Source organism: Pavona decussata, unplaced genomic scaffold (assembly GCF_977016875.1).
Source record: "Pavona decussata unplaced genomic scaffold, jaPavDecu1.1 SCAFFOLD_201, whole genome shotgun sequence".
Lineage (NCBI taxonomy): Eukaryota > Metazoa > Cnidaria > Anthozoa > Scleractinia > Agariciidae > Pavona > Pavona decussata.
The window spans coordinates 1,133,361-1,155,576 of record NW_028145609.1 but is presented as its reverse complement, the minus strand read 5'-3'; the positions used below and the strand labels follow the sequence as shown (position 1 = coordinate 1,155,576).

Here is a 22,216-nt window from a genome sequence, read left to right as displayed (position 1 = left end):
AGTATCAGAATGACCTCTAAACGACCCTAGACTGTAAAGACATTCAGATATAAAGAATAGAACAAAAAAAAAGTCAAAAAGGAAATAATAGTAACCGTGTCTAAGTTACAGACTTTCCAAATGCACTCCCTTAGCTTACAAAGCTGTCTTTCTTCCTTGTTGACACGACATCTGAACTTGTTTTTCGACCGGTAGTTTTCGCCGCCTTTTCCTTTTTCGTAAAAAAAGCTACGCAATCAATAATACATTCCGCCTCGTTTTTTCCAGAAATTCCAGGATTAACTTCTCTGACCTCGGCCTGGTTTCCACGTGTCCAAAGAAGGCTGAGCTCCGGGTGGCAGAGGTCAAGTTACGTATTTATTAACGAAAACAGTTTCACATTGGCAGCTTAAGCATATTGAAGATTGACTCGATAATGTTGGTCCTGCTTGTCATAAATTATCACGGATTAACGAAGTTTACATACTAAATTTAGGTCTGAGAAAGATCAAATAAGAAACCACCGCACCGCAAATAATTTCATTTCACCGAACACCCGCCATAGCGTGAAAAACACAAACATCGCACACCGTAGGGTTTGAGATCACCGCAACACGGCAAATTGAAATTTTATTCACCGCATCACCGCATTTAAAAAAACAGCAATACTGCAACACTGCAAACCCCCAATTATGTCCCCCTCTTTTTGCAATCGAGTGTATAGTCTGTACAATATAATAAAAACACGCAAAGATTTCCGCACAAACCAAAAAACAATTGTTGTTATTCGGTTTGGGCGGAAATCTTTGCGTATTTTGTTACTCATTCAAGCAAATTCCACTTGAAACAGTACGCTACATAAGGATAATGGTTAGTTTATAAAGAAACTATGGTGCTGTGCTAGTAGGCAGTGGAAAGGAATGTTTGGTTTATCAAGAGACTTGATAAAAAACGTTTTTTACGGTAAATTCCTCTCCAGTAATACAGTTTTCGAGTACTGACACTTCGAGCATAATAGGGGTAAATTTGTGTTACCTTGGTAGTATTCAAAATTCCAAAACGCTGGACTTTTGAAGATAACCCGCCACTCCAACACTCACTGCACCGTAATTTGTTAAACTTCAGTAAACATAACAGAGAGATTGAAAACTTTTGTCCGACATTTTGGACATTTCCATGGCTCAGTGACCAGGCCTGATTGTCACACCTCCTCGCACACCCCCTTTCTTGTCCAATGGCATCAATGCGAACACTAAGCTGTCAATCATAGATTGCTGCGCCCCAGTTCCCAGTCCGCGGCCAAACTACATAATTATGCGATGTGTTTGCATTGAATGGGAATTGACGCCATTTTTTACTCAGGTACACTTCAAGTTACATATTCAATGAGGGCTGTCGAAATTGAATTTGCGGTTTATTTCAGGACGTAGAGGCAAAACTTCTCGCTTTATTACAGCAACACGACTTCCAAGAGGTTACTGTGTGGTCTAAGGAAGCATAGGTACCACTTACTAGACTAAACTAGCGTCGGAAGAAATTGCGAGTAAATTTACCCAGTTGGATAGCATAACCTGCGATGATGCCACTACTATTCAAAAATGTTTAGAATTTTCAGATGGTCGTGCTTTCCTAAACGTGTTATCTGAAGGATGTGGACGTTTCCAAAGAGGTAAGATCGAGTTCGTCAAGAAAACAAATTAACTTAAACAAATTCTTTATAACCAGTAGAACTACTTCCAAAAGGTCGAGTTTAGCTTATAAAGTTATATATTATACAATACGAGGAAGCCCAGGGGGGAAACTCGGGTATAAACGTGACGGGGGGTTCCGACGTATTGTTTTGGGTCTAAAATTTCAACTCCTGTATTTTTTTGGGTTGAAGATTTAACCGTGTATTTTTTTGGGTCTAAAAAGTCTTCGTGTATTTTTGGGGGGTTTGAATTTCTGCCAGGCTAATAGTTCTACCACAATTCAAGCCAAAGTTTCCGCAAGATCGGAAAGTAGCCGGAGTGCCGAATTTCCAGGCAGCTGCTAGCCTGCGTAGCAGTCGTTTCCGTTTCCTTCAAGCCAGCCGGGTAAGCGCGCGAGGGCATTAGGATAAAGAGGAGCAAAAAAGTAGGAGTGGGGGGAGAGGCGGGGAAGGAAAGGAAACGCCTGCCGCTGAGCCCAGACATTTTACCGAATGCCCCCAAATGGCTTCGCTCCCTTGGGGCCTACACTGTCAAGTCAAATGTCACTTGAGAACCAATCAGCGAAAACAGAATCGCGGCGGGCAACTTGTTTACATGTACTTCAAGTTGCAGTACAGTCGACTCCCGATAACTCGAACCTTCAAGGGAAATTGAAAAAGGTTCGAGTTATCGAGGGTGAAATTATGAAGAAAATTACCTGAAAGGAAAGGAAAATTGGCGAGTTGGCGCGAGGTTCGAGTTATCGGTAGTCGACTGTATTTTAGAAGATTTTCTCGAACTTTACGTACGTCGCTCAAGCGTAGATAAAATTACCCAAGACAAATTTTACTAATGTTTTAGAATATCAACTCATTTGCTGGAATTACAGGCAGAATAAGCTTGTCCCACATGGCTAAATACTTCCTCGCGTTTCCAGGATAACATTATTTAATTGTATTTCGCGTCGCGTGAAATAAAACAAGCTTTCAGATTGTCGTGTCTTTGAGACCGCCGGCAACCAGAACAAATTTTCTTAAATTTTTAAAAATTTCGGCGGGATTTCGAAAAACGAATGACACCATGTTTGTTGAGACGATAATACCTACCAACAAACCAAAGCGCAATGAAAACTATATCGAACTATATTTTGATTTTGATAAACGGTTAACCGGATGTCCTTTTAGTCTATGAGTTTGATTGACAGACGATTGACCAATGGTAATACATCATTGCCTCCCGTTCGCTGACGAACAGCGTTCGGTAAAATGTCTGGGCTCAGCGGCAGGCGTTTCCTTTCCTTCCCCGCCCCTCCCCCCCGCTCCTACTTTTTTGCTCGTTTTTTCCCAATGCCCTCGCGCGCTTGCCCTGCTTGGCTTGAAGGAAACGGAAACGACTGCTACGCAGGCTAGGCAGCTGCGTATTTTCTAAGCGGCATGGGGCCTGGGGGCCAGCGGCAAACACCAATGAGAATGAAGACAACGACATTTTGTAAACTGAGACGTCATTTACTTCTCTCCATGACTCATCTATTACACGAGCTCATCATCGGTCGATAATGTAAAGTCCATGTATTTTTTTGGGTGCAAAATATTAGGCTCCGTCGGACCCCAACCCCTGGCAATTGAAACATTTAATTCTTCCTGAAACAAAAAATAAATGTACGTCACTTAACATTAAAATCAATTGGCGTCATTTACAACTTTTTAATTCCTTTCTAATTCCTTCAGTATGCACTTACCTGGGCCTGGTTGTTCAAAAGGCGATAAATGCTAATCCACAATTAAAACTTATCAAGGTTTAGAGCATGCACACTAAGAAGGTTCTTAACAGCTAATTGTAAGCTAATGGTAAAGAAAAGTCAACGTCAAAACTAAGGGACAAACAGGAGAATGATGTATTTATCAGAAAATGACACCGGCATACTGACTGAAAAAAAAAAACCGAGTGCTCCTATCAGGAGTCGAACCTTAGACCTTCCGATTACTAGTTCAGATGCTCTACCACTGAGCTACAGGAGACTTGAGGGAGCGTAAGACCATTAAACTAGGTTCTAAGGACAAACATCCTGCATACTGCCCTGATTAGAAATAATTATGTCAATGTGTGGCATATGCGCAATGGGAATAATGTGATGGAATATGTTAAGCCTGATTAATAAAATAAACCTACGGGGTATTTTAACCTTGCACACAAAAAATACGTCACTTGCTAAAATACTAAATTGCGACCAACCACGATATTCCACAATCTTCTAAAGCTTTTTGTTGATTTTTTTTCTTTTCTTCAGTAATTGGTGTTAACCAGTTGTCACAGTCTCTACTTCCTGCCGTCTTGCCGGAGATGCTCATGCGATCAATGGCATGTACGACTGGCAATCATAGAGTACATGCCATTGCTAGCCAGTCAGTTGGTATGTTTGCTCTCATGATAACTTAATTCTGTTGTGTTCTTTCCTACATTGTGTAATCACCCCTGTGTTGTCATCTGTATTACCCTAGCAATCGTTTGAGCTGTTGAAAAACAGGTCTGCTCTGTTGTGCACTGTAGTTATTGGAGATGCTGCGCAGCAATTGATACAGCTGACTGCCTCGTCTGCCTGTGCCATAGAAATTGAAGTGCTAGATCAGACTTGTGACGTGTCTTTAAGGGGCACCTGTATATAGGGTCACTATACACTGTATGAATAGCCAACAAAACGTTATTTTTTTCCAATGGAATCATTAAAGTAATGGTTGAGTTTTGTTAACAATAACCATACTAATGCACAGAAACTAGCAACAACTATGGCTAGCTAGGATGGCTAGGATGGAAGTGGATTGCAACTTGAAAAAATTGACCAACTTAATTTCTCATGTTCTTCCAGTGTACATGTAGAACATGAAGCTGCTGAAAACTGATTATAGGTTGTTCTTCCTGGGAGAAAATCTTAATGTTTTCTTTCCGGTGTTATAACAACAATTTCAACATGTAACAAACCAAGTTCTTTGTAAAATATTTGAGCAGATTTAACCAAAATACATGTACAGCAAAATTACTGTGACTGCAGTGTAATTAATCTTTATTTAAACATGATGGTTTTCAAAGCTTTAAGCTTGTGGGATTGTGTGTTTACGCCTAAGCTAACCTAATCTTAATGTTACTTTAGAAAATTATTTCAGGTATAAACGAATGCAATGGTTAATAGTAGACAAAATTCTGTTTTCTGTAACATGTGGTTGATGCAGATGTACGTACAGTCAAATCTAAAATCTTTAATTAAAAATAGTTCTCAGTGCTAACCCACTTCATAAGATAGTTAAAGTCTGGGGACACTGCTGCCTCGATCCTTGTTGTGTAATTAACAAAATTCCATAAAGATGAACCTCTATATGAGAGACTCAAAAATGGAGCCTATAACACAAAAAATGGAAGCATAAGGTTGTCTTTAAGGGATTCTAAACTGATGGAAGGAAGTCAGTGAGCATACCAATTGTACTAAGACGCCATGCATTTAATACAATTACATAACAGTGCTGCCAAATTTCGAAACCCTTTGACAATAAGTTGTGTTTCTTGTTTATGTTTACATTTCAGTTAGCTTCTTTTTTCAAATTAATTTAGAGATTGATTGAACCCTTTCAGCATTTATATATTCTGCACATTTTAAAGTTTAGTTGTTAAGAAATGATGTGGCAATTACCAATGAAAGTGTAATATTTAGATATATTAAGTGATTTTGCCAAAATAATATAAAGTAAAACAGACAATTGCAGTTGTATCTTGCTTAACCGTTCCATGTACTGAAAGCGAGGCTGCTTCTGCAGTAAAGAGTAGTAAAACTATTAACTTGTAATTTTTATTGCTAATTAAAACCGACTTGGATTCAGTTGTTTTTTTAGTTATAAAAGGATTACTGTGCAATCTGGGTTCACTATCGCAAGAGTTACGACTGTCAAAATTTGACTGGCCAAAAACGGGTAGTGTCCGAGTAAAAACATGTTTGACCGGACAACGTTACCAGCACCTGCCCGTTAGTTATTTGCAGCCCTGCTTAAATGTTTGACAACAGTGTTTTTCGAGACTGGGTAGAGGTTTTTCATGGGAAATTTATGTTGATTTCATTAATACTGAGATCTACCAGCATTTTTTTTTTGTTCATGTTTTATTTTTAACTATAAGTGTATTACATACAGCTGTAGACTTTAATGATTTCTACTCAGAATGGGACTTTCTCTTAAGTTTTCCAAAATATCTCATTTTAAAGTATTAACCTGTGAATTAATCATGCACCTGCATCCCTTAAAGTAGGCTTTATTTCTTTCTTTGTTTTGTTTGTTTAGTGTATATTTTGCTATCTGCAAAGCAGCAGCAAAGAACCTTAAGAAGCTAGTGGAAAAATTTGAAGCTGAATGGGCTCAGGTAAGAAAATGGCAACATGTGACAAGTAGCACGTGAAAAAAGCTTTTAACGCACATGTGTTATATGGCCTAAAAGATGTAGTTCTCTGTATTACTTGATCTTAAGTTTGCTCTCAGAAAAACGTTTGCTTGCTGGAACGGAATGATAATGACTGCTAATAAACAATTTCATTTGGCACAAAACAATATGCATAGATATTTGTCAGCAGACATAATGATTCTGTTCCAGCAAACAAACATTTTTCTGAGAGCAAAGATCAAGTAATACAGGTAAAGTTCTACATATAAGGAATAGATAGTGTCCAGTGATAATTTATAAGTATCCAGGATGCATATTTTTAACCTGAATAAAAGTTATTGAGGTTTTCATTTCATGGAAGCGAGTGAAGTTTTCTACGAGTTTTAGTGAGGCACATTGCATCACATGAATGTTGACCAGGGCCCAGTTGTTCGAAAGATGATTAACTCTAATCCCTGATTAAAAGTTAACTGAGATTTCCAGCTTGCTCGTTAAAAATGTTTTTAAAATGTTATTTTAACTTACTGGTTAAGAAAATTCAATGTCAAAACTAAGGGACAAAAATCTTTTTGAAAAATCTGTATTGTTTAGTAATTAAACCCATATATTCAAGGTTCTCATTAATCTAGGGTTAGCTTAATCGTGCTTTGAACAACAGGACCTAGATGGATGCAAGCTATTAATATCTGATAGTTCATAAACTTTCATAAAGGTGGTTTATTAAAATCACATACTGGTGTTCTGAGGTTAATGACAATGTGTTTACAAATTATATGGAACAATTTATACTTTCTGATTTTACAACTATTGGCGAGGGACTGGGATTACTAAGGAAATTACAATTTAATGTAATCTATTTACAAAAGAATTTCGTAAACATCAAAATTGACATTTATGACAAATGGAAACTACAGTGTACATGTACTTACTGTTTTCTCAAATGCTTTTCAGTCAGGTCTCATTTTCCCTGTTTCCTTTAGAGCCAAGTTAATTATTCCCAAGGTGCTATGCATGGCCACAAACCCAAACTACCTTCACCGGCTGACCACGCTATACTCAGTAAATGTAAGTGACTGATCATATTAACTGATTGCTGTAAACAAGGTTTTTACATGGAACTGTTCTTTTCTCATGTTTACAGTAGTTAGTCTATCCATGTTGAATGAAACGTGTGATACAACCACTAGTCATTACACTAGTGCTAATGTCTTACAGCTTCTTTTGGTTTAGTATTCTGCTTTCTTGCTGTAGTTCTGAAGTAGGAAAGAACAGCTTCTCCAGTAGTCTTCTTCACATCTGTTATATATCTGGGCCGTCACATTTTTTACAATAACTGTCACAATTCCTGCTTACTGATTGGCTCGTTATTCTCTATAAGAGTACAGACAATTAAAATGACGTTAACGTTAAAATGTAATGCGCGCACTTTCTCAATGGAAAAATACTTTTTTACAATAACCTGGTAAATACTTTTACCAGGTTATTTTAAAAAACAAATCAATAGTAGTTTCCTATGGTCTATATTCTTATAGACCATAAAATGATGATGCCAGAAAATTCCTTTGAACTTCTCTGTCAGTTTTGAACCCTGGTGCTTGACTGTTAGCAATCTTATTTTTGTCAAATGCTGCTAAAATTTAAGCCTATTTGAAATTTCATCCATCTTGTTTGTGTTGCAGGTTTTAGCAGAAGTCATGGGACCTGAAAGTGTGGTCAAACTCATGCTACATGTTGTGATTGGCTTAGCTGATGATTCTGTGGCAAACGTTCGTTTTAATGTCACCAAAACTGTACAAAAAATTGCGCCTGTTCTGGACGAGAAGTAAGTACTTCCTCTTCTGTTGAATGAAACAGTGGCATTTTGCAGTTCCTGTCATTTAAACAAAAAACAGTTTTGTGATTACATCTGTACTAACACCCTTACCTGCAACCTTTAAGATCTTCTTCTTTAAATCTATTGGTTACTCCTTTCTCTAATCTGAAGAGTTATGGAGACAATGTTCTCTGTTCCTAAATAATTATGGAACTCATTACCCATTGAATTAAGGAACTGTACTTCAGTTGATATTTTTTTTAAATATGTTTAAAACGTTTCTTTTTAAATGAACATGTAGTTAATATCTGGTTAATTTTCACCTTTGACATTTTTTTTGTACACATTTAACACCCTTGTTTATGTAATGATTAAGTTTTCTCACTTTTGTAAATTAAAGTGCCTTTGAACTTTTGGCTTTTTGGCACAATATAAAATAATTGTCATTGTCATTGGAACTGTAATATTTTGCAATCTTCATGGAAATTAAGAAAGGCAACAGTTTTGGGTTCACCTGCTTCCTCCCCCTCCCCCTCCCCCTCCCTCTCCCCTCCCCCTCCCCCTCACTTCCCCCTTCTTCATCTGTCAGTATTTAGTTAATATTAAAGGCTAAAAATATGCTGCCTTTGTTTTTACAGTACCATCAAATCGTAGTTACTAAAACAAGGAATGACCTAAAATGATCTAAAATGACCTAAAATGATCTAAAATAACCTAAAATGATCTAAAATAAATCTGAAATATTCTAAAATGATCTAAATGAAGTGAAACCAAGATAAAATTACAGAATTACAGAACTGATGCATGAGTACTTACCAAAGTAAAGGCTGATACCAGGAAGCTGCTGTGAACTGCCGGAAAGACCGAAGAAGACTCGAAAAGTGCCGATGGTTGCACGTAAGCCGATTCGATGACAAAGTTACGTAAACTAACCGCACTAGAACGAATCTTTTTTTTTTTTTTGGTCGGTCCGAAAGACCCAAAAATATCTGCACTGACCAATTTTTTTCGGGTTCGTTTTCCAGTCGCACATTACAAGCCACACGACAAGGCTAGATTCTTGTGTAAACACTGATAAAACGCTTTTGTAAACAATGTAAAGGCATATCTGTGCATCAATTTCCTTAAATAAACACGCAGTTAACAAGTCAAGGGTAGCGCATGAATAAAAGCACCCTGCGAGCAAAAATCGAGCAAGCAAAAGAAAGGCTCTGCTAGCAGGGTGGAATAAAAGATAACTCTGTGTCAGTTCCATATACATGTAAAATAACTGCATCAATCAAAACCGCGTTGTTGGGCGAAACATAGAACTTCGCTTCGTACCAATCAAAACCGCGTTGCTGGGGAAAAACTGGCACTTCGTACCAATCAAAACCATGTTGCTGAGCGAAACTTGGAACTTCGCACCAATCAAAACCACGTTGCTGGGGAAAAACTAGACACTTTGCATCAATCAAATCCGCGGTTCTGATACAGTAGTCTCCGATAGAGACGAAACGCGTCGGAAATAAACTACAAGAAGTCTTCCGTTGTGCTGCTCACTACTCTTTGTTATAAAATTAAAAAAAAATAAAATCATTTTAGATCATTTTAGACCATTATAGGTCATTTTAGATCATTTTAGATTCATTTTAGGTCATTTTAGGTCATTTTAGATCATTTTAGATCATTCCTTGTTTTAGTAACTACGACCATCAAATCACAGATCAAACCAGTCCTTGATAAACTGAATGCCAATGCTGATGTAGATGTGAAGTATTTTGCACAGGAAGCCTTAACAGGTACTAAACCCTGCTTGAAAGCCTAACAATAAATTATTAGAGTGTTGACTGGGGTTTAAGCTACGCAGACACTGTCTAATGGAAACTTTAAATAGGACATTTGACTCAAACTACCAGAATTCTTCAGTTTTGTTTTTCTTTGCTCTTACATGTATAATAACTAGAGCTTCTTTTATTCATTTCCCACTGGTGTTACAAAGATTAATGATTTCTGGTAGTTGCCTGTCAAATGAAATGAACCATAGAGTAAGGATGGGCAAGGATGATTCCAGGAGGACTGGATGCAGATGAATAAAATTTCCAAACCGAGCTATAACTATCCTATGTTTGGTTTATCAACAGAGTTGATAACTACTAAAGATAAATTGGCTGTTCTGTAAAGAGATTTGAGGGCTTACACCCAAAACATCAGCACTCAAATCTCTTCACGGTGGCCAATTTCCCTTTAGTTATCAACTCTGTTGATAAACCAAACATTCGTTTCTTCTTCCCACTGATACAGTACCACAGTTTCTTTAGAACCTAACCCCCATATCCATCTGGCTATCCTGTTCTGTAGCCGTCATGCTTATCTGTCATCGGACTGATCATAAAGCCTTCATCTCTTGGGCCCGGTTGTTCGTAAGCCGATTAACGCTAATCTACGATTAAAAGTTAACCAAGGTTTTCTTCTCGCTCGTTAAGAATGTTTTTAAGGCTAATTTTAAGCTTATGGTAAAGAAAGGGTTAAGGCAAAACTGAGAGACAAAAATCTTTTGGAAGAATTAGTAAATTAACTCGAATCAAAGTTCACATTAACCCAGGATTAGCTCAATCGGGCTTTGAGCAACTGGGCCCTGGATACCCGGTTGTTCAAAGCCCAATTGAGCTAATCCTGGGTTAACGTGAACCATGATTCGAGTTTATTTTATACTAGTCCATAAGGATTCTTCCAAAATATTTTTGTCTCTCAGTTTTGCGTTAGACTTTTCTTTACCATAAGTTTAAAGTTACCCTTAAACATTTTTAACGAGTTAGATGAATTTTTAATTGTGAATTAACGTTAATCGGCTCTGCAATGGAGGGGATCTTTTATTCTCGCCTCTTCGTTTGTTGACTACTACATGTAAATTGACTTCAATCCACCTCAGTGAAGTATGAGTTAAGTTGTAGTAAAAGTCTATATATTTTTTGGTTCCTCTATTTTGTTGTGCGTTTGTGGTTGGCAACGTGATGGCTAGGCTTAAAGTCCCTGCAAAGCAAATATCTTTTTCTCGAACTCCTTAATATTTCATGAAGAGAAAAGAAAGCAAATCGCTACCATGGAGGAGGTTTGGAAATTAATGTGATCTTAATTATCATAAAATTTGATGAATTTTTGCTTCGATTTTCTCCAAGAATTATTAATGGTTTGAGAAGCTACATCAAACACTCAAAAATAGTGTTTCATTCGATTTCCAAACACCTCGCAAGTTGAGGAGCAGGGATGGCGCAGTGGCGAGAGCACTCGTCTCCCACCAATGTGGCCTGGGTTCAATTTCCGGACTCGGCGTCATATGTGGGTTGAGTTTGTTGTTGGTTCTCGTCTTTGCTCTGAGAGTTTTTTCCCCGGGTAGTCCGGTTTTTCCCTCTCCTAAAAAACCAACACTCCTAAATTCCAATTCGATTTGGAAAGTGTCCCCAATTAGTGCTCTGCGCTAAAGACGTTAACACTTAAAATAAAGTGATTTATTTATTTATTTCTCACTTCTCGGTTTTTGGAAATCGGATGAGAGACTCTTCTTCGTGTTTGATATGGTACTTGAAATCTTATGCAACAATTGTCCAAATGGCCTACAAAAATTAATTGGCCTTTTAGCGAAGTGTTTTTGTTTCTTTTTCTTTGCAGTTTTCTAAGTAACTTGCGCAAGCTCTTCTGCATCAAGATGTCTCACTGTAACCGCAGTTCACTTCAATTGTCAGCCATGCTTGCTTTGATCATAACACTTGCTATGTTTGTCCCGTGGATGAACTTTGGACTGGACTACATAAGTACATCTGTTTGGGTGACTCACTTCTTTTAATTAATGATTTCAAGTAGGCATTGTCATCGTAAAGAATCGAATTCTACTAAGTACTAGCTTGTATGAAAAAAAACAGAGATAGCCCTTTTCAGAATTGTTATTTCGTGGACAACTACAGGTGCATCTGATGTAGATTAAACTAATCTACTTTTTTATTTTGAAATTCTTCCTTTTTTTCTTATTTTGGCCGAAGCAACCAAAAAAACTGATATGTTTGAGATTTATTGCAAACATAGTTGATTAAAGGCAATGGTTATGAAACCTGACAAACTTCTTTGTTATATGTTTTCGTTTGCCTTTTTGGTCTTCACCCTGCACAAACAACAATAGAATTTGGAATGTGTTGGAGCAACTGACCAATCGAAACGTTTTTGTTAAGATATTCAACTGTGGTGTGAACGTTAAAACAAATGATTGAGCAGGGTAGCGGCACTTCCTACATAAATTACAGCACCATTGTTTTCATGGCAAGGTTTCCTAGCCAGTCCCTCAATTAACTATGTTTAAGCTTGTGCTGGACCCGCTGCCTTGTGGTAACGAATTGACATGAGAGCGGTGTTTCATTTTTAAGTGTTTTCTGTTGTTTAGCATATGCCTATACAGAGCTGTACGCTGTAAAAAGATTATGTATTGTGGTGTGATCACAAACTAACTTCTTTAACCCTGAATTTCCCCAATTTTACCAGCACGTAATTTCTCCTTAATTTCACAATTTCAACAATCGTTCAGGGCGTGAGAATAAAGGAAATATCACGAAAGGTAAATTTTGATGATCAAGTAAATTCTCCCAATAGAAGCATAAAAAGTATTTGGAGACCAGTTAGGAGAAAATACATGCCTACGTTGGGGCTTTAGGGGTTAACGAACCTAGTGAGTGAGGAGCAAAAGAAAAACATTTTTTTCCCTTCTTTCTTGGTGTTGGTGTTATATTTGGCCCACTGATTTGTTCCCAACTTCATTTGTAGGTGTTTTGTTCGACGAGATGTGATAACCGCTGTTTTTTGTTTCATGAGCGTGATTAGAAAATCGCTTTGGCGGCTAAATCATAAGGACATTTAGACCTAGTGTGCGCTGTTGCACGTATTTGTAATAATCTTTACTTTGTGTTTAAAATGGCCTCGATACCTGTATAGATTGTGTACGAAATAACATTGATTTAATGTATTAAAGTTATTGCTTTCAAGTGTGCTGTTCCTTGTAATATCTACAGTGTCGTCGCTAGAGCCCTCTCTGTTATACAGATGACAGGGAAGGTTCGCTTCGGAAACAAGCCTAACGGATCTCAACACAGAGGCGTCTTTATATTACAGTGCAGTATTTTCTTAGGAGGAAGGAAGCGAACTTGAATGCTATTTCCCTGCTTCCTATCGTCTCATATGCGCACCCTTGCGGGATTCGCGTTTTTTGTTTGTGGAGAACAGAACTTGAGTAATACATGACGTATACACTAGCGGTGCACTGGTGGCTTTCCACCATGAAGTATATACCATGGAATGAAATCAGCCCCGCGTCAGCAAGCATTTCGTCTTCGTATGCGTTAAGAAAAACTGTAGGGCACAAGGGCACTTTCTTTTAGCCCAAATTTTCGGTTCGAAATCCCAGAAAATTAACATGTCAAACGGAAGAATTTTTTTTCCATTCGCTCCGAACTTGCAGTAACCGTAGGAAAAGTGGAGTACCTCCGAAAGTAATTGTGATTGTAATTGACCACTCCCCTTGGGGCTTTTCAGGGTGAATGAACAACTGCTAGTGGCTGAATTGCGGAGGGATCTGAGGGTGATATCGGACGTCAGCATATAGAGGGCGCCTCTGGCTGCATATATGATCTCACCCACCCACCCAGACCAATGAAAGCCCTAATCCCACGCCGTACTCTTTTCTAACAATGCCAATGGTTCTTTAACGTCCCACAGATTATTATTAGGAACAAGTGTTGTGAGACGGGACCTACGGTTTATCGTCCTTATCCGAGAAGACTAGAAAGTCTAACCATTTGGAGATGTCATTACAAAGGCAGCACTTTCTCCTCAGTTATTTAAAGACCCTGAATGTTGGTCCGGCCGGGGTTTGAACCCGCGACATCCCGCACGGGAGCCCGGTACTCTTCCAACTGAGCTAACCGGTCGTCCGTTTGTTCCCGTAAATTTTATCCGCACGTCCTCTTTTGCATTTAAAATTATATGGACAAGAAAACTGAAGTCAACATTTTCCTGACATTAATATCTACTATAAAGCATGCATGTGTGCATTACGGTAGCACTTTGCCCTCAATTTAGCCAATCAGAGCGCGTTATATCGGATACAATAATTGGCCATATAATGAGAACTTTTATTATTCAACATATTGTAACACCGTCTAAAATAGTTCAAAGTACACTCAACTTTATACATCGTAAAAAAAAACGTGCAATAGACTTCATTTCAAATCTCATGGGGAATAAGGTAACAAATAATGAAGACCATCAACACATTTAATTTCTGCAGTAAATTTTTTTAACCGAATGTTTAATAATAAATCAATTATTCTGGTCAATCTTACAGAAAATTGCTTGATTTTAGTTGCCCACGATATATCGTCGCCTAAGTGTCAGGCAGAAGTTTTGTCTGTTCCAAAGCTATCGATCTTTGGGTAAAATTAACAGAACTCGACACTAAAAAATATGCCTAACAACAGCAATTAAATTCATTTCACAAATAAGAATAAACTGTGTACATGAAGCGTCGCTTTTTCGCGAGAACAAACAAAATAAAAACAACAACAATAATAACAACAAGAACGAATTATCTATCTTATTAGCTTATTGTAAATTATAAGCATACAGTTTCCATTTTACGCATGGTTTGATACAATTTAACACCTTCCCTTACGTACGTAATCTACCGAACTTGAACAAGTATTTGTACGGAGTTTATAGGAAACAAGCAGATTATTTGTGCAAAGCGTAACTAAGGCCTGTCCTGGGCCCTGTTCCCGGCACTGAAAAGGACATTGTCCAGACTCTTTGGTGCCCAAAGAGCAAACGTATTCTCGTTCGTCAATTTAGCGCCCGACATTATTTGTTTTTACTGTATCGTTGGGAGGCATGGGGCAAAAGCTTGGGAACTGAAAATTTAAACCTGTGCAGATCAGTGTCCGTACCCAGGAACAGTGCCCTCAGTACTATCTTTGGAGGTAGTGGACGTGCCCAGATTTTTGCTCGAGCACCGACAAAAAGCTAAATTCAGACTAGAGGCCGGTTTTCCCGAGAACCGAGCAGTGGGGTAGCTAGTCTGAACGTGGCCTAAGATGTAGCATATGTGTAACGTATTTAACAAATTAAACGTTGATCAAGATACGACAATCTATGATCAGATCGATGGTGTGGCTTTTGGGTCTCCCCTTACTCCTCTCCTAGCCAGCTTTATTATGGTGCCTTCATAAAAGTCTGTGGATACAAGACTACACATCTTTCAATGTTTTATTCTATGTCGAGGATACCTTTAATTTGTTTTTTGGTTGTTTGACTCAGAGCATGGTGCTCTTATGTTTTTTCAATGATATTGACTCTTAGCTTCCTTATATTCGGTTTACTGAGGAAAAGGAGGTCGACCACAAATTGCCATTTCTTAATGTTCTGATTAACAACATTTTCATACAAGCTTTGGCGTATCAGAATCTACAAGATAAATAAGTACGTTGAATGGTTTTCACAACGAGGTAAAGAATATTCTAAAGCGTGTTATCTACCAACACAATAGATCGGGTGATCAGGCAATATATCAACAAAACACGGAAACCTTACACTGGTCTATTGGGTTCCAGTTCTTCAACTCATTTTTACAAATTACCTTATGTAGGTTACTTTTCCAAAGCTACTCAATATAAGATTAGACAGCTCTGTAAGCATTATCGTATTAATTGTAACACTATATTTGGCGTGAAGGACCCTGTCCCAAAAAGGCTCCAGTCGCTGTGGTAACAAGCCGGAATGCTTGTTATGTTGGCGAGTCTGACCTAAAACCTGCTAAAACATCTCGCGATTTGCATCTGTCAACATCTCTTTTTTCGGACAGGGCCTCTCGTATTTACAAGCATCTCCAGAATTCTGAGGCATGCCTCTCGGCGTGTTCATCGGGTATATTTTATCCATTTTAAACCATGCTACCTCTAAATTCTGGCTTAACATCAAAGTATCACTACATATCCTTCGGGAAAAACTCAAATTAAACTAACAAATTCGGCATGTTAATTCAAGTCTCTCTTATACAAATTTATTTTTATTTATTTATGTATGTATCCATTTATTTATTTATTTATTTATTATTTTTGTTCCATATTATGTAAACTACAAACTACAAAAACCTCGATAACAACCTAAAACAAAAGAAACAAACTGACAACGATTTATATACTGGCCACACGCAATTTTAATCCCATGTTAAACCTGACTGCATGACAGTCAATCCACGTCACGTGAATTTTGAAATTTACATGTCATTTTTTATCATCGCCAACGAGATTTCAGAGTTTCCGTAGAAATTTCTCTAGTATATTGACAGTATAAAGCTATGAATTTTTCTTTAAATTACAGCATTAAGTATTTCAAGAATACCAATTGTTTCCCAAGTTTTTACATTAATTTTTCAGTTTATGCCTTTTTTTTTTTCAGAAAGGTTTCCAGAAACATGTTCAAGATTCCATTCAAATGCGGGACATTACAAAGAGGAATTCGAATGTTCACTGAACGCGTGACCAGTATTTCCGAGAATGGAATGATTCCATTCTCGGAAATACTGGTCACGCGTGACGTGGATTGACGGTAATTTTGTGCTTATTTCAAATTAATGGTCAAAATAAGGAACATTTTGTTGTTTTTGTCATCTCTAACAGCATAAACCCTTGTGATCACAATTACTAATTAACAACATCATAATACAGTTTATCAAACTTTCACTTGAATCTGTCTAGAATTGAAATTTCCCACGAGATTCAGCTGTTCAAAACGTAACTCTCCACTACAAGGTAAACTTCCCGGGAAGCTTTGAAATGGCTTAGGCTAATAGTTTATTGCTGAGCCTTATCAAATAAAAAAATGAATAAATAAATAAACAAAAGGAGCAATGGCGCCAATCTAAAGCCCTTAGCGAACAAACACTTTCCAGAAATCCCCAGAAGATACTCCAACGTTTACATCATCACATTCCCACCTGTTGGCCAAGTAAAGTAACCAATGATTTCTGTTAAATAAGAAAGCAGAGTGATCGAATAACCGGAATTCAGGAAGTCCAAGTTGGTGGATATGAAAACGATGTCCATGCCCCCATTTACCAACGAGAAAACTACCGTTTTCATATCCCCACCTATTGCAAGCTCTAGCTAGGTTAGAGTTGTCGTCCTTCATTCTCAAATACGAACCACAAGAGGCAGGCATATCATCCCTCTGATTGCTGAAGTATTGGACCGCAGCTTCACCTTTGCTGTTCAGAGCCGTAGCGATATGAAATCTGCTCCCCCCTTGCTTCTCGCAGTGAAATCTGACTTGTGTGAAGTTCAGGTATGTTCTCAGCTCTTTCATGACGCTTGTTGTGATAAACATCTGATTGCTGCTTATTCCAAGGAGTGAAGTGCTAAGTGGCAGCAGAAAGGGAGGTGTTGAGCTTTTCATCACATAACTGGAGACACGAAGCCATCCACCTGAAGTCAGAGGAGATTAATTGTTATGTGTGATCATTAAGAAGCAGGAAAAATAAGAGCCTGTAAAATTGATACAAGTTTCTGCGTATTTTTTTTTTTTTTTTTTGTAATACGCGAGGTGAAAACATCAGATTTATAACGATTAAATTTATCTAAGGCCACGCCTGAAGGTTTTCAACATTTAATGAGGAACCTGTGACAGAACCAGCATTAACATGTGTGAGTCATCTGTGACTCATAACAATTTGTTATGTTAATTCAAAGCAATCGAAATTAAAGTAGATGCGTTCCTTGTTTGCTATAAAAACCCAATTAAAGTCTTGCATGCTAATTTAAGCAAAACATGTTGGCTCGTTTTAGTGGAAATGAACTGTTTTCTAAGGAATCGTGACATTTTACGAAACAGCAGTTCTCTATGAGCGTACCTCGCCTATAAAAAATGAGACAAACTTAAGGTTATCTTTTCAATATTTAGATCAGATCTCTCTGTCGAAATAGCATGAAAGCAGCGTCAACGTGCAAGTATTTTGGGAGTTCAATTTTCTGAACAGGAAAAAAAAAATGAACAAAATTTAGCGAGTTTGTTTTGTAAAAGTTAGAAAAACCTTTTATATTTCGACGGTTAATAGCTGGCTTTGTTGCCATAATAAATGTACCCTGTTCAACAACAAGTATCAAAATATATTCCGTCTTAGTTATTCTTACTCCATGCTACCACCCTGCTACCCCACCATGCTGGGGCACCCAGAAATACTTGGTATGTAAATAACGTTTACTAACACCTGTATATACTTGAAAAGTATGTTGGACAACCTTAATTTCTTGCCGCAATCTAGATTTTAATTCAGATTCGCAAATCCGTCCAACATTGAGCGATATTTTCCCCGAGTTTACCGTCTTCATTAATAAGGTCGTTAAATGGAATTAAATTTGGTTTGTGATTCATGATTTTCCTCTGAAAAACGACAAGAAAGTTTGCATAAATTGCTATTAAATATTTGCTCAAAGAATTTTGATTTTTGGGCGAAAAATTTAAAACCCTACTTTGTCGAAATATGTTCGAACCTCACGTTACCAGACATCCTAAAACAAAAGGATTACCAAATAATCGCTTTGAACGTACACATGATGTCTTGGCGTGCAACAAGATATTTGTTAGGACTTGTGTGCAAGGAACATTTGGAAAAATGTCTCCGTGGTTTTCTTCAAAAGAAAAAAAAAAGAAGGAAAAAAGTGTGTGTGTGTGTGTGTGTGTGTGTGTGTGTGTGTGTGTTTTAGCTTATAGCTTCCATCGGATCTATCGACAAGCGCAGTCGAAGTAATCGACTTTTAACACGCCTATGCAAGAAAATGGGTGAGGTGGAAAGTTTTTAATCCTCACCTCCGTCAGTAGTCATGTCGCAGTAAACTTTCAATGTATCGCCACTCCATCCAGGGTTGATCCAGTACTCCCCATCTCCCTTGGAAAAACCAGAGTCCCGGATGTCCTTGCATGATATTTTGCTCTGTGTTTCTAAAGCTATAAAATTCATTTTAATAAACATTAACTCTCAGTAAACTAAATTAAAATCAACAGCAACAACAAGTGAAGAAAGATAACAAAATAATAAAAAAAAAACATAAAAAACGACAGCGAGTAAAATGCATGGAAACCGGAATCCAGAATCCGGAATCCGGAATCCGGAATCCGGAAACCGGAATCCGGAATCCAGAATCCGGAATAATAATAATAATAATAAAAAAAATTAAAATTCGTCAACATGAAAATTTCAACGAAGGTTAAAGTCACTTGGGAAAAAGTTTTTTATAGCTTTTGGAAAATTGTAATATCAGTCAGGAGCCCAGTGAAATTTTCAAAAGTTTCCCTTAGATTTCAATTGTTAAGGCAGTTGAGCCACTCATTTGGAAAAAAGGTTCTCAATCTTCAAACGTACTCTTAAATACCCCCAGACTTCTTTCTACTCGATAACGTTTCCTCCTGCCATAGCACGTAGATAGATAATGAAACGTAACTAGAGAAAAGAGTCAGTGTTGCGTTTATCACTCATCAACTCTTCGCAAGACTCACTGTCTTTGCATAATAATATAAAAAGTCTTGAAACAAGTCCGTATGGGGGTGGCTTAGATTTCATATAAAAAAAAAGCTTCGAATTGGCACCAACCCTGGATAGACAGCGGGCAAAGTTATTTATTCATTTATCAAATCATCCGTCCGTTTGTTCGTTCATTCATTCATTCATTCATTCCCTTCGTTCCTTCGCTCACTCACTTACTCGCTCGTGGTTCTGTCATGCCTGCCGGCATACATTCGTACGTTCAATCATGTATGCATGTATTCATTTATGCACTTTTTTACAAAAGAGTGTCGAGCTGCCTGTACAAAGGAAACGTTTTATGTCGATGGCCTTTTTTGAAATACAGTAAGAACTTTAGGAGCCTGTGAACGATTTCCCATAATTTAGTAATCACAATAGCAGGATGTAGATAACAAATTATTTTATATCCTCTAATTCCAGATACCTTGGAAGCCGTAGATCTATTGATTTTTATTTAGAGGTAATAAGTCTAAATATTTTAAGCCCTATTCCCACCCTTATGCCCAAACAATTTGTTGAGCCGTAACATACGTTAGTCACAATGTTATGACACGTGTAAAGATATATTTCCATCGTCACCATTGTGAATGCACTAATTGATTTGCCTAGTGTACCTGTCAAAACACCACCAATCGTACATATCCTCTTCCCTAGCTTTTCCGAAAGAACGAAAATCCCCTACTCACAAGCCAATCAGTATACGGCAAGTTACACAGAAAAAGAAAAATAGAAAGAAAAGAAAGTCTTTCCTGATTTACGGATTCCGTGTATTTGATTTTATAAACATAGATAGGTGTCGTTCTGGTGTGTTTTAAAGCTTTACGCTTTAAAGGGACTGTCTTAGAATACTAAAACCATAGGCTTACTGCAGCAATTAAAATCTTAGGCAAACTTTTGAAAATTTCCCTGGGCTCCTGACTGATATTATAATTTTTCAAGAGCTACAAAAACTGTTTCCCAAGTGACTTTAACCTTCGTTGAAATTTTCATGTCGACGAATTTTCATTTTTGTTTTTTTATTCCGGATTCCGTGTTTTAGGTAAAACTAACAGCAGTTATATTGCTAGTCAAAGCAACTGTGATTTAGAAAAGCAAGGCTAGCAGAAAAAAAGCCTATATTTTCATCATTCGAATTATATTATTGTAATAATTATTATTAGTATTTAGGCTCAAATGGTTCAGAATGGCTTGATATTCCCTTTGTATCATTAATCACGGCAGTTTATGAGTGACACAAAGCAAAGGCTAACTAGTCCCTTGCATTCATCATATCCTGAAATAACCGGTCAAGTTGAGGCTTTAAGCCCTTCTACTAACAGCAGTTACATTGCTAGACAAAACAACTGTGATTTAGAAAAGCAGGGCTAGCAAGAAAAGCCTATATTTTCATCATTCCACTTATATGATTGTAATATCTGTCTGGATTTGTAAGAACAAACCCTCAGAAATTAACCATATTTTGAGGCTTTCTAGGCTGATGGAATATGCTAGCCCAGAACAAGACTTTAATTAGGGCTCATCACAAGAAAGCAAGGTTAAAGAATACTATAGACCTAGTATAGAAGGCTTGTCTTTGAAATTAGACGTCACACTGACATTTGAACTGACATAAAACATGGCCTATGTGTTGACAAAACAAGTGCGACATTTGGCAATTATTAACGGCGCCAAGGCATCTTTTGGGTGAGATTTAAAAAAAAACCCGGTCTTTGAGCGCTCAAGTCTAGCTTTCTACAACAGAAGCGGCTTAATCGGTGCAAGACAGCGTTTTAAATTGATTTTCCGTCTTCATTCTTAATTCATGAAGCAATGCGAATCACCCCGAACGAACATCTGGAAATTATTTATGACATTGAGACCGGCAATCCGACCCAAAATCGAACTTCTCGACTACTCGATCACTAACCTAACGACGCTACAGTTATAAGGGCGAAAAATAATCGAATAGCTTTTCAAACTCACGCTTTTCGAAGAGAAAATCCTTCTTGCTCGTGTTATTGTCATATTACTTTAAGTCCCGGATGGTGACAAAAAAGTTTGAACGGGGAACAACATACAGCGGTTTTCAGCAAGAAAATAAACTAAGTCTTTGGCCGGAATAAGAATTCTCGATAATTTCACGCTGCTCGACTAGAAATCATTCCTAAGACCTACTTTCTACGGCCAAAGACTGTCAACACCTCCAGCAGAGAAGCGATACCAGCCTGCAAGGTTAAGAAACGCTGAAAAATTTGGAAATCTATAAAACTTGTAAATCACCATTTACATCCTGTAAATTACAATTTAAAATGTTTTTTTAGATTTCAATTTATGTCTTGTGGGTTTGTAAATCGAACTTTTCATGAAATTTACAGTTTGGTATGACTATGTAAATGTACTGTGAAAGGCAATTTACAGAGTAACTTTCAACAATGGTATTCTGAAGAACATGTAAAAAAAAAAAAACGAGTAAAATATTGGAGTGATATTTGCAGCATCCCCTAGTGTAAAAAACTTGTAAAATTTTTCAATAAAACGTGTAAATACGTAAACTGAGTTGCCAAATAGTGAAAATGGAAGAGTGCTCAGATCCTGTAAATATCTTGTAAAATTGAAAAGGAGAGATTGCCCAGATCCTGAGACTATCTTGTAAATTAAAAAAGGGAGACTACCTATATCCTATAAGTATCTTCTAAATTGAATGAAGGGGGAGTCTGCTCAGATACTGTGATTGAGAAAAAGAGAGACTGCTCAGATCCTGGGAGT

General features: G+C 37.5%; 3 protein-coding genes across 7 annotated transcripts in view; 1 reads left to right on the top strand and 2 right to left on the bottom strand.

Moving 5' to 3' along the window:
* Positions 1-12,884, top strand: part of LOC146461217 (uncharacterized) — an 81,402-nt gene extending 68,518 nt beyond the window's left edge. For 2 of the 3 annotated variants that reach the window (XM_085087072.1, XM_085087071.1), the window contains 4 exons: positions 7,068-7,130; positions 7,745-7,887; positions 9,561-9,659; positions 11,527-12,884. In XM_085087072.1, the coding sequence (XP_084943198.1) occupies positions 7,068-7,130; positions 7,745-7,887; positions 9,561-9,600 (246 nt within the window). In that variant the 3' untranslated portion in view covers positions 9,601-9,659; positions 11,527-12,884. Of the gene's footprint in view, positions 1-7,067; positions 7,131-7,744; positions 7,888-8,516; positions 9,660-11,526 lie in introns of all 3 variants that reach the window. The other variant, XM_085087073.1, reaches the window with a different exon arrangement.
* LOC146461204 (Fc receptor-like protein 5) overlaps positions 1-22,216 on the bottom strand; it is a 288,679-nt gene that overhangs the window by 93,550 nt on the left and 172,913 nt on the right. The window contains exon 9 of one of the 3 annotated variants that reach the window (XR_014857444.1): positions 15,142-15,705. The exons of the other annotated variants lie outside the window; for them this stretch is intronic. The gene's annotated coding sequence lies outside the window, so the exon portion shown is untranslated. Of the gene's footprint in view, positions 1-15,141; positions 15,706-22,216 lie in introns of those variants that run through there. 3 annotated transcript variants of the gene reach the window in all.
* Positions 15,712-18,907, bottom strand: LOC146461216 (collagen alpha-1(XI) chain-like). The gene is made up of 2 exons (XM_085087170.1): positions 18,757-18,907; positions 15,712-17,375 (listed from the first exon to the last, which is right to left on the bottom strand). The coding sequence occupies exons 1-2, from the start codon at positions 18,905-18,907 to the stop codon at positions 16,822-16,824; spliced, it is 705 nt and encodes a 234-aa protein (XP_084943296.1). The 3' UTR covers positions 15,712-16,821.